The 14,189-nt window shown below is 46.7% G+C and overlaps 1 protein-coding gene across 2 annotated transcripts in view; it reads right to left on the bottom strand.

The window, feature by feature from the left end:
* Positions 1-8,173, bottom strand: part of CARS1 (cysteinyl-tRNA synthetase 1) — a 67,408-nt gene extending 59,235 nt beyond the window's left edge. Inside the window, exon 1 of one of the 2 annotated variants that reach the window (XM_088451805.1) lies at positions 8,000-8,173. In XM_088451805.1, coding sequence (XP_088307931.1) covers positions 8,000-8,024 — 25 coding nt within the window. In that variant the 5' untranslated portion in view covers positions 8,025-8,173. The remainder of the gene's footprint in view (positions 1-7,999) is intronic. The other variant, XM_088451806.1, reaches the window with a different exon arrangement.
* Between the last annotated feature and the right edge of the window lie 6,016 nt (positions 8,174-14,189).

Raw genomic sequence — 14,189 nt, 5'->3', positions numbered from 1 at the left:
TAATTCTGCCTCCAGAAAAAAAAAAAAAAAGTGTAGGGAGAACCACAAGTGGCAGCATGCCCTGGTATCAAGGGCCCGCTGGCAACTGTAAAAAAAATTTTTAAGATATTTATATGTACACACACTGAATATAAAGGTCCTTTATTTAAACAAAAAAATATATATATATATTTCCCCCACACCCCTCGTTGAGTCATTCATTACTTATTTCAAAGGCGCAGGTGCTCTTCATTCCACGCTGGTATCCAAGGTATGTGATATATTTAAATTTGCACTTATTACGGAATGTAGAACTCACAGTACAGCCGGAGAGGAAAGTCTATGAGTGCATGTTTGCAAGAGTCACAATTTTACATTAAACTCCAGAGATCTTGTCGTTGCCCCTTCCAGCCATTGGGCACATAGCCACATTTAGGAAATGTACCAACTGACATGTCATTATCTTCATATGAATAACCCACCCAGCACTGGAGTCTGCCCTTACTGGTCACTGGACGTCACACACAATAAAAGAACTGTAAACTATACAGAGGTGTTAAAGGACTCCGGGCACCTGCAGACGGCAATCACCGCTTCCTGCAGACCAATTACCTGCCTTCCGCTAAATAACTGCTCCCTAATGAGCTTATCACATGCCTAACTAACCATGGGCCATAATCATACAGCAAACCCCCCTACCCCTGCCTGATCACCCTTATAGCAGCTGGCGGAGAGATCCAGCACTAGGCTCTACAATAGACCTTCACTCAAAGGGAATTTCCTCCATCAGGAAACTACGTCCTGCACATTTCCTCTGGCTAATCAGCAAGACAGGAACCGCGCATATTCTGCAGTGGGGATGCGAGGCGCAGAATACGTTTGGTTAGCACTGAGCAGTCATTATATTGATGACCTGTTTCATTTAGCAGATTAGCACAATAAGGGGTAAATTTACTAAAGTGATAGTTTTAGGGAGTGTAGCTCCAGTCTAAAGTGACTTGAGGTGCGAGCAGAAATCCCCCAAAGTAGGGTGATCGGGTGCCTTAACTGCAGCGCGCCCCACTTTGAACGCCTTAACTGACACTTCGCATGGGAGAAGTCGCTTTACGCTGCTAATACCGTGCACTTTGGGTGTGCGAACGCACCCGTCACAACGATTGAATAGCTCCCATCACTTTAGATGGGGACCCAATACAATTGAATAGCCCACTTAGAGCAAACAACTGTTGAAAAAATAAAACTGTACTTGCTGCCCATACAAAGTGTATTACCATCTGAGGGGCATTTACATGAAAATAAATGTACAACTTTCATATCTACCGATTTAGCGCAGGCTCCTGCCCTCAGTCAGGGCCCCTATTACCTGCCCACAATCTTTGTTGTTACACTACGAACAAAGCAACGAAAATCGCAGTTTCTCCTTCATCCTTTGGGAAAATTGAAACAACGGCGAATCGCCATAGTGGTCCGTGGTCCCTAATGGTGGGTGAACTCCTGTGTGGTGCGCAGCACCTTACGCCTAAACCTGCCATTTTTGGATTTAGGAATAGTAACGTCAGTGCAGCGCAACTTTTGTTTCGGTTGGGCGGCAGAGGAATACTGAAGTAGTAAGGCGTGGGGAGAATACTGAATTAACATATTATCATAATCATCATTCATCTATATGACGTCACAAGTGTTCCGCAGCGCCTTACACAGTACATAAACAAATAGGTTGACCAGTGACTTACAGAACAATACAATTCAGGACGAGGACATGGATAATATATATTGCTACATTAGCGACCATAGCAACCAGATAAGCAACAGAGCATAAGCACCAAGTGGTAGGTGCCCTAATGGGGAGTAAGAAATAGACAAAAGTAAAGTAAGGAGAAGCACAAGAGGGTAGAGGGCCCTGCTCGTAAGAGCTTACATTCTGCAGAAGAGTATAAGCATTTTTAACTTTTAAAAAACCACATGTGAGCATTCACGATATTCAGACCAAATATCCCACGATTTTTTTCTGTTTATCTCGTCCTCCTCAGAAATATGCAAATTATTGTTGCATGAAAATCGCCATGTTTAAAAAAAAAAAAAAAATTGTATAGTGTGTACCGCCGTTATCGGGATCTTCCACTGGCAGAAAAATTGTGCTGTTTGCCAGTTCAATGGAAAAAGTTCTCTTGTGTAGCTAACATTACCGGCACATAGCTAATATGGTCACAAAGCTACAATGTATCCGATCACTTAGAGGTTACTTATACCCCTTTCAGACATCTCGAGATTCCCGGGAATTTGGCCTGCCTCAGCCAAATTCCCGGGTAGCCGCGTCTGTCTGAAAGGTACCTACCCGGGAACACGTTCCCGGGTAGCCACCCCTTCAATCGACCAGGGTTTTTCCCCGGGACTTAAGTCCCGGGAAATTACCCTGCTTCTGTCTGAATGGTGCTACCCGGGAATTTACTCCCGGGCTTCACCAAACAGCTCCTGATTGGCCGGACGCGGCTGCCTGTTGATGAGATCATCAGCAGCAGCCGGACAGTGGAGGGCAGACGCCACACATAGCGTTAAAAAGGCAGTGCAGTGCTACAAGGCGGATATAGGTGCCGAAACAGCTGCAGAGAGGCCCGCAACTCTACGAGGTGAACTTGGTGCTGACAGAGGAGAGTGCAGTACCAGGTGTTTGGAGAGTGGTGCCAGGTGTGTACAGGTGGTTGCAGATCATGTCACATTGGAAGGACGAGGAGGTCCGTGAGCTCTTACATGTGAGGGGAGAGGAGGAAATAAAAGCTCAAATCACAGGCACTGCTAAGGATGCCATGATCTATTGCAACATTGCCAAAATCCTGGCCAGCCGGGGTATTGTGAAGACACAGCAGCAAGTCCTTAATAAGCTAAAGAGCCTAAAGAAACAATACACAAAGGTCCATGACCACAATCGTAATCGCAGTGGTGTGGGAAGGATGGAGTGGCCCTTATACGATTTATGCACTTCCGCTTTTGGGCATACAGCACTATGCAACCCCATTGCTCTATCTTCTTCAAGTGATGCTGGCACACTGTCTGCAACAACGACATGCACGCCTTCAACAACTCCTGAGAGCAGCCAGCAGAGCCCAGCATTATCGCAGGTCCTATTTCATGACCCAGATGATGACTCATCTTAGTACCATCATCATTGAACCAAACACTGGCACAGATGTGATCTCTCCAACGCAAAGGCGAGATTCTGAGTCTGAGCCACAGACCCAGGGAGACAAGCCCACCCTACGCGGTAACAGTAAGTTTAAATCAAATAACTTATGTTCTGCTGCATTAATCTATATAATGTTTTAGTTCAATGTCTAGTATATAGTAGAAACCGTATTGTTTCTGCGTTCATCTTGTAGTGGAGGACGGGCACCGCATACTGCTTTTTGAATTTGGACCATTATTGTTTTGTGTTTCAAATTTTTTTTACATCTGTTGCTCAATGTTTTCTCTCTTTTTCTTTCAGTTTTCACAGTGCTAACACGTAAAAAGAAGAAGAGCAAACTTGATGTTGCTACCAAAGCCATGACAAATATTCTTTGTGGACAACTATGCGACCTAGATTAGGAATGGCAGACACAAGAGGACGCCAGACTGCAGCGGTTCATGGCCAATGAGAGAGAAATGCAGAGTCATTTGCTAAAGGAAATGATGGCTATGCAGGAAAGGCTTAGTCGCGATAACCGCTAATTTTTTTTCTCAAATCTTGAGCACAATCCACTACAAAACACATGTTCCACCAACCACCCATTTTGGGCAACAAGCTAAATATCCAAACTCATTTGGGGAACCATCCCAGTATGTGCAGCAACCTCAGTCTCCCACCTCATTTGAGCATACATCACAGTATGGTCAGCAAGCTAATTTCCCCACAGCATATGGGCAAACTACATACAAGTATGCTCGACAAGCAAAGCCCCCCCAGCATTTGGCCAAACTACATCCCATATATCCAAGCATCCGCAAACACCTCAGTCATCCCCAACATTTACAGATAGTACATTAGATTATGTACCCGAAGGTCAATTTAAAGATACTTTGCCAGCTAATACTCTGTCACAGGAACTGAGGCCTGAATCAGGGCCGGCTTTTGTTTTTATAGAACGGTCTACTGGCCGCTCGCATAGCTGTGGGTGACCACCCACAGCTAAAGCGAGTGACCAGGAAGATGGTCGCGATGGTCAAGACCATCACGACCATCGGGCTTTCGACAAGACCCTTGTGGCAGGGTCTCGTGGCCACAAGCCCCAGAGAGCTTTCGGCTCAAATTGAGCCGGAAGCTCTCCCACTGACATCACTTGTGATGTCAGTGGGGCCGTCCCCAAACGGTAGGCGTTCCTTCGGGAACGCCTCCGTTTGGCCGGCCACGCCCCCGGCCCGCCTACCAAAGGGGGCGAGCTGTCACTCACCATCGACAGCTCGCCCCCTGTGTTGCAAGACCCGGAGCGACGGAGTGCCCGTCGCTATCCGGGTCTCGCGCATGCGCACGACGGAGCCAGCTCTGTCATGCGCATGCCCAGTGGGCCACCATCGACCCGGTTGCGAGCGCTCAGCACTCGCGACCGGGTCTGAATCAGGCCCTTACTCCTGACAAAAACCCAAAGTTTACAGTTTACAGAAATATGTAAATTGTGGTAATCATATATATCTAGTGATGTTAACTAGGCATATCCCATAGGATGATGTTGAAAATGTTATGGTTACTGCTTTTGTCATTTTATTTTTTTAAGGATATTGAGTTGTGTAAACAAGGATCAACCCAAAAATTCTGGTCCTATTTGTTCCATTTTAAAAGCTTGTTTAATGCCTCACAGCTATATGCGCACTTAACAATGTTCACATTGTCTACGCTTCGACAATATCAATCCATACATACATACATACATATGGAGTACTTTGGGTTCTGAAGTAAATGTGCACTTTTATTTATTTTTATACTATTGTTTGGTTTTGAATTGTGTTGTATTTTGTGCAACATTACTTCCTATGTAAGAAATATGGAAGTAAGGCTTTCAAACTTTGTATGCAACTTAAACAAAAGGACTTTATTAAAATAAAAGATTTTTTTGAACAATTCAAATATTATGTCTTTGTATTTATTACAATAACACCAAATTAATGTTTATTGAAATGGTTCTTTCTAATCAATACAGCAATGCCTTATGGGTGCCCCTCCCAGTCCCTTTATACCAAGCGCCCACCTTTGCATGACCTCATTAATGTGTGCCAGCATAACGTCCACTTAAAATGACAAAACTGTGATTTTCTGTGTAAAACTCTGAAAAACCCTGCTCTTGTCTGAATGGTGCTACCCGGGAATTTCCCGGGTAGACACTGTAGTGTGAAAGGGGGGGTCTTGACCAAATACCTGGGATTTTGCACAGGAGAAATTCCCGGGTCTGAGGAGGAAATTTCCCGGGTCGTATATCTGAAAGGGGTATAAGTAGCAGAAAGCACAAAGCCCCCACCCCAAGTCAGCGTTCTTGCTAATCACACAGTAAAATAATAATGATCACACACCATTGGCCTGACAGGCGTTTACAGCGATTACATGAAGGATGGGATCCGTACTTGCATGCGCTCACAGACCTGATGGTCACATTACTTTGGAAAGGTGTAATGGTCAACGTCACACTAATGTCTCATATACTCTGGGAAAGTGGGGAAAGAAAATAAAAAACATACGCTTTGGCACTTTTTAGTGATGTGTCAATAACATTCCACGTGCTTTAAACGGAATACGCTTTCTCCAATACAATCTGCTGGATTATTAGCCGGCGTTAGCAGATGAGAAATGTGATGTGCCTTAAAATGTTTTGACGCAATGGTGAGAATGAGACCCATGGGATAGAGTAAGCGAGGGGCTAGTTTAGCATTTAATTTATACCCGGACTGACAACTGTGACTGCATCTGAAAGTGACAGATGGGTACACTTGGGACAGTCGCTGCCTGGCTCCTGAGCATGAATGGCGGAATGCGTCTTGGTTGCTAATGAGAAGGATCTTGGAGAGCGCACAGGGGTGAGGTAGGGAGGGATTCACTGATCCCCATCTTTCATGTAGATGGGATTTCCAGCAGGATTGTCAGTACAGCTTGTGTAAGGGAGGCGCACAAAAAGGTTCCACCGACATTCCTAGGAAACGCGTGGGTTTATTCTGAATGTTTTCCTCCACAGCGAGTATTAAGGAACCTCATGATTAAAGGTGCATACACACGGAACGATTTTGTGAATGATTTAACTATAACGACGTCATTATCGTTCAAAAAAATCATTCACTTTCTGCGTTATAACGATGAACGATAATCGTTCATGCGCGTTCCTGGTTTGTAGTTCATCGTCCATTTCAGACTGACCAGCTTAACAATTTTCATTAAGGGAAGGAACATTTTTCGTTTATCGTTGAAAAAAAACGTTCAATAAATGGTTCATTACACTTCAAAAAATCTTCACTTTTTCAAGGGAAAAGCTGAACGAAAATCGTTCATTAACAGAATCGTTACGTGTGTATGTATGCAGCTTTACACTGCTACAATCAAATTCTTCCCACCCAATGTGTTCTCTTTACACGAGAACAGAGGCGATAGAACGCTTATATGAATTCAGTACATCTGTGTGGATCAGCCTCTACACAACCTACTTTGGTTAGTACATCAAGATGCAGAGATTCCGTGCAGGATATGGTGCCTGCAGACCGGCTTCTGTCTATACTGTAACGCATAATGGCTGCATAAACTCTGCTGTCATGCATTTACTTTGTAGATGTTCTTATTGTACAGCTCCGCATGCGAGGCACACCGCAGTGCATACTACCAAATAGCCGGGGATGGCCTCATTCTGTCCATCATCTCCGCTCCCCCTGTGCTTACGTCTGCTCCACCACAAAAACCACGGGCAGGTACCGTAAACCAGTGCGCATTTCTCATAAATCTGGGTGCATGTGCGTCAAATGGAGAAGCACGGTCGGACCACAAAAATACTTCTGCGCCTTAGCCATTATGTACTTAGACGACCTCCTCTAGCAGCCATGACACTACGGGCAATATGTATGTGGTGATATTATTTTTGTCCTGCATACACTGTTCTAGCCTCACCCGCTTGTAACTCAGTTACATACGGACGACAGAAGAAGCGCACACCCTGGTACATGGCAACGAAAGGAAAATGAGCACTTCTAGAAGGATATTATCCTATATCTGCAAATGGCGTTGGGAATGAAATCCCAGCAGTCGGGATGCCAGCTGTCAAAATACCGACAGCGACATCCCAAGGGTCAGTATCCCGACAGGGGTCCATAACTATGCTAACCCTCCCCCCTTCTCTCACTAACCCTCCCCCCTTCTCTCACTAACCCTCCCCCCTTCTGTCTCTAACCCTCCCTTCTTGCACCCTTACCCTCCCCACCCTGTTAGTGCCTAAACCTATCCCACCCCCATTGGTGTCTAGCCTTAACCCCCCCGACTACGTTCGGGATGCCGGCTGTCGGGATTCCGGCGTCCGTATCTAAACTGGCGTCGGGATTTAGGCGCCTACCTTTAGTGCCAGGTCGGGATTCTGATGCCGGGATTTCCACAGCCGGCATCCCGTCTGTCAGCAAGGTATCTAACATACCCTACAAATGTACATTCTCGTGGAGAGTTCTGCTAACAGACCATCTACAGCCAGAGAAATGGTGATCGCCCCTTACCCTATATATATATATAGATAGATGTCTCCCTTCTGGAAAGAGGTATGTATGTGTGTGTGTGTATATGTGTATGTATATGTATGTATCTATATACTGTATGTATCTATATACTCTGTATACACAGCCTCTTCCAGAAAGGGTTCCCCTCTTGCTAAGCTCCTGTGCTGTCACCTGCATTACCTGTAATCTGACATTGGGATTTGGCAGAAGAGCTGACTATCTGTGGGGTGGCATTCCCCCTGGATTACTGGCACCAATGCACCCACACACAGTACAGATGTGCCAGCTGGGCCCTGAGCCGGCTCATGGGGCACACACTCACCCTGCTCCCCGGCAGCTGCCGCCATCCTGCTGCTTTATGTTGCTGCTCCTCAGCCGCTGATGCAACTATCAACATAACGTGTCCGGAAGCCGCTGTCTGCCCCACTTCCGGCGGAGTCGGTTACCCGGCAACAGGGACGCTGCGGCCTGGTAGTACAGGGCGGGCCAGGGCAGGCGGTGACCGGCTCTCTGCTCCTCCCGTGGCGTCTTACTCAGCACAGCCTCCTCCCTGAGTGTCACCCCGGGGCACTGGCAGTCTGTAATCCCAATCCCCTCATTCCATATAGTACTCTCTGTATACAGTACCCCCATTACATACCGTACTCTGTATACAGTACCCCCATTACATACCGTACTCTCTGTATACAGTACCCCCCATTACATACCGTACTCTCTGTATACAGTACCCCCCATTACATACAGTACTCTCTGTATACAGTACCCCCCATTACATACAGTACTCTGTATACAGTACCCCCCATTACATACCGTACTCTCTGTATACAGTACCCCCCATTACATACCGTACTCTCTGTATACAGTACCCCCCATTACATACCGTACTCTGTATACAGTACCCCCCATTACATACAGTACTCTCTGTATACAGTACCCCCCATTACATACCGTACTCTCTGTATACAGTACCCCCCATTCCATACCGTACTCTCTGTATACAGTACCCCCCATTCCATATAGTACTCTCTGTATACAGTACCCCCCATTCCATATAGTACTCTCTGTATACAGTACCCCCCATTCCATACCGTACTCTCTGTATACAGTACCCCCCATTCCATACCGTACTCTGTATACAGTACCCCCCATTACATACAGTACTCTCTGTATACAGTACCCCCATTACATACCGTACTCTCTGTATACAGTACCCCCCATTACATACCGTACTCTCTGTATACAGTACCCCCCATTTCATATAGTACTCTCTGTATACAGTACCCCCCATTACATACAGTACTCTTTGTATACAGTGCCCCCATTACATACAGTACTCTCTGTATACAGTACCCCCCATTACATACAGTACTCTGTATACAGTAACCCCCCCCCATTACATACCGTACTCTCTGTATACAGTACCTCCATCCCACCGTTATATGTACTTGGTGTACTGTGATTTTCATCCTCATCCCAGCAAGGGGCCACTGCTATCTAGGGATGGACACAGGGGTCTATGTACTAAGCCTTGGAGAGAGAAAGTGGATGGAGATAGTACCAACCAATCAGCTCCTAACTGTCATTTCTTCTTCAGGGTCCATAGGGATCCACAGGGATACCATGGGGATAATGTGATTGGAGAGATCGAGGCACCAAACAGTTAAAAGCGTTCAGCTCCCAGGATGCCTCTGGTCCACCTCCACATAGACCACAGGCCTTCAGTTGTTCGTTTGGTGCAGCAGGGGACTGCTCAGGCAGTCCTAAGCTTTTATTTTATGTTTTATCTCTATGTTTTTGAGTGAGCAGTGCAGAGCGTCTGTATTAAGATGCATGCACTGCGATTCCGTCTACCTCCGCCGGGCCACAACACCACTAACGTCTCTGGTGATTTTGGTGGGTCACAGCAGAGCTTGCTAGCAGCGATGCTGGGAAACGTAGCACACCCATGCTATGCTTGCCCCTCCTATACATCCTTCCTTGGTGGATGTTTATGCCCACTCAAGTCAGAGTATGGCTCAGTCAGCTGTTGCTAACAGACCGGTAGTCACTAAGGCAATTAAGCAGAGGTTATCTTTTTATCAGTCTGCTCAGCATGTAGATTCAGACGCATCATCAAAAGAATCAGATGATGCACCAGGTTCTTCTCCAGGGTCTAGTTCGGAAGAGGAGGACCATCCTTCTACAGTGGATGTTACTTCTTTAGTGACGGCGGTCAAATGAATCCTAAATAAACAGGATGATGAACCAGCTCCTAGAAATAAGGCTCCAGTGTTTAAACACCAGAAGGTGGCAAAAGCTGAGTTTCCTAAATCTGAGCAGCTCACTGAGCTTATGGAAGAGGCATGGTGTAACCCAGATAAACGGTTCCATGTTCTGCAAAGATTAGCATCGTTGTATCCTTTCTCAGCTTCTGAATGTAAGAAATGGGAAATCCCTCCTACTGCGATGCTCATGTCACACATTTAGTCAGGAATGCTACGTTGCCTATTCCGTCAGCATCTTCTCTTAAAGATTCTACAGATAGAAAAATTTAAACATGTCTTACAGCAGTGTTTTCATCATCTGGAGCTGTTACTCGACCAGCTATTGCTGGGGCTTGGGTAGCCAAGCCTGTTGAAGAATGGACGGGGCCATTGGAAGAGACTACCAAATGCTAGCTTTGATCCTTCTGAGGAAACTGCTGGTCTGTAAGGTAGAGAAACGTGTCAAGGCATCGGCACTGTGACTAAGTGATACGGGGGTACCCCCCAGAAACTAGCGGCCAATTACTCTTCTTTAAAGACTGCCGGAAGACGTCCCGGCTCTCTGTGGATATTATCAGGCTGCCCGGCAATAAAGTGAGCTACACATACAGCGAGCTACACATATATCCGTCCGCCGCCAGGAACCTGCCTGCCGGAAGCGGCCCTGACATATGGATAAAACCTTGCCGACGACTCGCCACTGTTACTAGCCATATATACAGCCATCCGCTGCAAGGAAGTCCCATGTCGGAGGAAACAGACCTGCGGATAAATACTGCAAACGGCTCATCATGGATGTAACTAAGCCTTACCTGCAGTTACTAACGCCTGGATCAACTGGCTGACACTGCCCTAATTTTTACAGCCCGGCTATAAACCTGGCTAACAATATTTGGCTACAGAATCCATCCAGCATACCTAGATTCCGCAAAAGGGACTCTTGTTACAGAGGATCCCTGAAATTAATCACTTTTGCCAATGGGATATGGACTATACGAATCGACATCAGACCGTATACGGAGATCATACAAGCGGTGAGATCATTCCTTATACGCACTTTTCACAGCGCACTGTAACAAATGTGTCATTCTCACTGAAGCTACATTAACTATTTCTACTTTAATCCACTATATTAAGGATTGTTTTAACTAAAGCAGCAACAAAGTTGCTTTTTATGTAATCGGCTTGTTACAAGCCCCAATTAAAGCATTGAATGAAAGAGATCCCTAATTTTACCAGCTGATATCTATTATTATAAATGTTTAGAATTGTTTTTTATGTATTTTTGCTGTGTAGATTGCTAATATTGAGTACCATACAATAAATTATTGTAATATTTAATCGATCACCCTTTATACTTTACAAACAACTGCTATAGTAACCCTAAGCACTTCCTTTAACCCCTTCAAGGCTGTTGAAGAATGGACGGGGGCATTGGAAGAAGCTCTACCAAATGCTACCAGAGGACAGCTGACATATATCTCCTACATACAGGAAGCGGCCACCTATTTGGGAGAAGCTGCGATAGATGCAGGGCTCCAAGCTTCTAAGGCATCGGCAGTCTCAGTGGTGGCTCGTAGAGTCCTTTGGTTAAGGTCCTAGAAAACAGATACAGGGTCAAAGAAGGGGACACTGGAGGTGCTTACGCTGGGTTATAGAGGCGTGGATAACTGGAGCCGGCACTTTAAATAATTTAGAAGTGTGAAGCTCCTCCCCCTCTATGCCCCATCAGCCCTCAGTTTAGAAAATGTGCCTCTAGGAGCTGGTCACATTATGCTGTGCTCCAGCAATACACTTATCTATTTCTTTATTTTTTATTTTATACATCTCTTACATTCCTATAGGTACCCTTCGCCACCTATCTAAAAGGTGGGGTCCGGGTACCTGGCGCCCTGGTGTTTTAGAACATCAGGAAGGAGTGCGCAGGGCTCATTCCAAAAGAGCTCCTGACAGCTCCGTATCGCCACAACAGAGTCTTCACACACACACAAGAAGAGAAGACTCTGCTGACCTGCCGAGAGAGACCTCCGGGGACACGCAGTGAGTAACATGCTGCGCATCCCCCGGCTCCTGCCCCGCTGCCAACAGCCCTAACACAGCATGTCTGCGCTGTGCTAGTCTGTACATAGCGCAGTTTAACAATCGCTACACGTGGCTCCTGTCCCGCTGCAGGCGCTGCCCTGCGCTGTGTTAGGGAAGCTGCGTGTACACAGCGCTACACGCGGCTCCCTGCTTCTCCCCGCTGATACACGCGGTGTAGCGCGGAGGGGGAGGTAATGGCTACATAGCAGCCATAATTGGAGCCCTTTGGGCATGAAGAAGGGGGCGGAGCCTAATCAGCGCGGGCTCTCTTCTATACGCGGCAAGCGGCTGTGTTAAACAGCGTGGCTGCCGTTTTTAACTAATACACTGCATCTCTCCCTTATTCAGGAAGTGTGCAGCAGAGCTACAGAGGCTGGATTCTCTTGCTCCCCAACCTGGCTACAGTGTGCAGATACAAATTAGGCACAGAAGCCAGCCTTCTGTTTTCATTACTTCTGTTTATACTCTGTCCCTCTGTGTGTGGTGACTGTGTGTATCCATATCAAACAGGAGATGTTTGTCTGTTCTAGGTGTAACAGCAACCTAACCAAACCGCATGCCGCTGGGTCCACGTTATGTGATGCTTGTATAGCAATTGATCCACCTATGGCTATTACTGCCTCACCTGCGCCTACATGAGCTGCTGACATGGTAGGCGTAATGGCAGATTTAACGTCAGAGTTAGCTGAGGCACGTAAGTCTCAGCCTCCCTGTGGTGCTGGGCTAACCAAGTCTCTAGACACCCTGGTACAGGTAATGGGTACAGCTGTGTCCGCACCCTCCACTTCCTTACAAGGACCGACACAAAAGCGTCCTTTATCGACTGTTCTCCAGTCAGAAGAGTCTGACGAGGAATTCCTCGCTACAGAGGATACTGAGGAAGGGGAATTGGAGGAAGCATTACAGGACGATACCCCTCTAGAGTTAGAGTCCACCTCTCCTGGGGTGGAGATCTCTAATTTTGGCGGTCAGAAAAATCCTTAACTTACCTGAGGATGTAATTCCTGCATCCCAGGAGTGTGAATTATTTTGTGAACAACCAAAGAGCTCGGCGGTGTTTCCATTCTCACTGCATCTTCAACAGCAGCTCTCAGTGGCCTGGAAACAACCGGATAAACGGTTCCAAATTCCGCGCCGGTTTCCTTCTAGCTACCCTTTTCCATCATCCATGATGGAAAAGTGGGAAACACCCCCTCCAATAGATGCGTCCGTCTCCCATCTCTCTAAGAAAACAGCTCTCCCAGTACCGGGAGCTACAGTACTAAAAGATCCTTCGGATCGTAAATTTTAGACAACGCTAAGATCTATTTATACCGCAGTGGGTGCTCAGCTTAGGCCAACCCTTGTTACTGCTTGGGTTAACAAGGCGATGGTTTGCTGGGCTGACCAGTTGATTACAGGTTTGGACTGTGGTAGTTCCAGAGCAGTTACGCCTACTAGCAGAACACATCCGTGAGTCTGCAGTTTACCTGGGAGAAGCGTCAAAAGATATCAGATTAGTGCTCGCATATCTGCTTCTGCTATTTCGGGCCGCAGAGCCCTCTGGTTACGCGCCTGGCATGCGGACACAGAATCCAAGCGTGCGGTGGAGGGTTTACCATTCAATGGTGACATGCTGTTTGGCCCGGAATTAGACAAATGGATATCCCAGGCCACGGGGGGTAAGTCTTCCTTTCTCCCGTCAACTGCATCGGCTCCCAGAAGATCTAACACTGGACCTTCGTTTCATTCCTTTTGTGCGCCAAATTCCTTTCGTGGTAGAGCCAGAGGTGCTCACTCACAAGCAAGAGGCGGCAGAGGTAGAGGTCGCCCACACACGGTTGCACGTAGAAAGGAGTCTAAACCAACTGAGAAACAGGTGGCATGACGGTCTTCCGTCCCACCTGGGACCACCTACAGTGGGTGCCCGCCTGCAAGGATTTCGACAGGTTTGGAACCAGACCTCTCCAGAACCGTGGATCCGCAGACTAATTTCCTTGAGGTACCGATTAGACTTTGAGGTCCCCCCTCCACCTCGGTTCTTTACTACAAGTCTGCCAATACCTGCAGACAAGGCCATGGTTCTACAGGAGGCTATCCAGTCTCTAGTAATATCATCTGTGCTAGTTCCGGTTCCAGAACATCAACGAGGTATGGAGTTTTACTCAAATCTATTTGTAGTACCCAAACAGGATGGATCGGTGAGGC

Source organism: Taudactylus pleione, unplaced genomic scaffold (assembly GCF_031769625.1).
Source record: "Taudactylus pleione unplaced genomic scaffold, aTauple2 ptg000027l, whole genome shotgun sequence".
NCBI classification, from domain to species: domain Eukaryota; kingdom Metazoa; phylum Chordata; class Amphibia; order Anura; family Myobatrachidae; genus Taudactylus; species Taudactylus pleione.
Note: the sequence above shows the minus strand (reverse complement) of the source record. Positions and strands in the feature narration are given on the sequence as shown.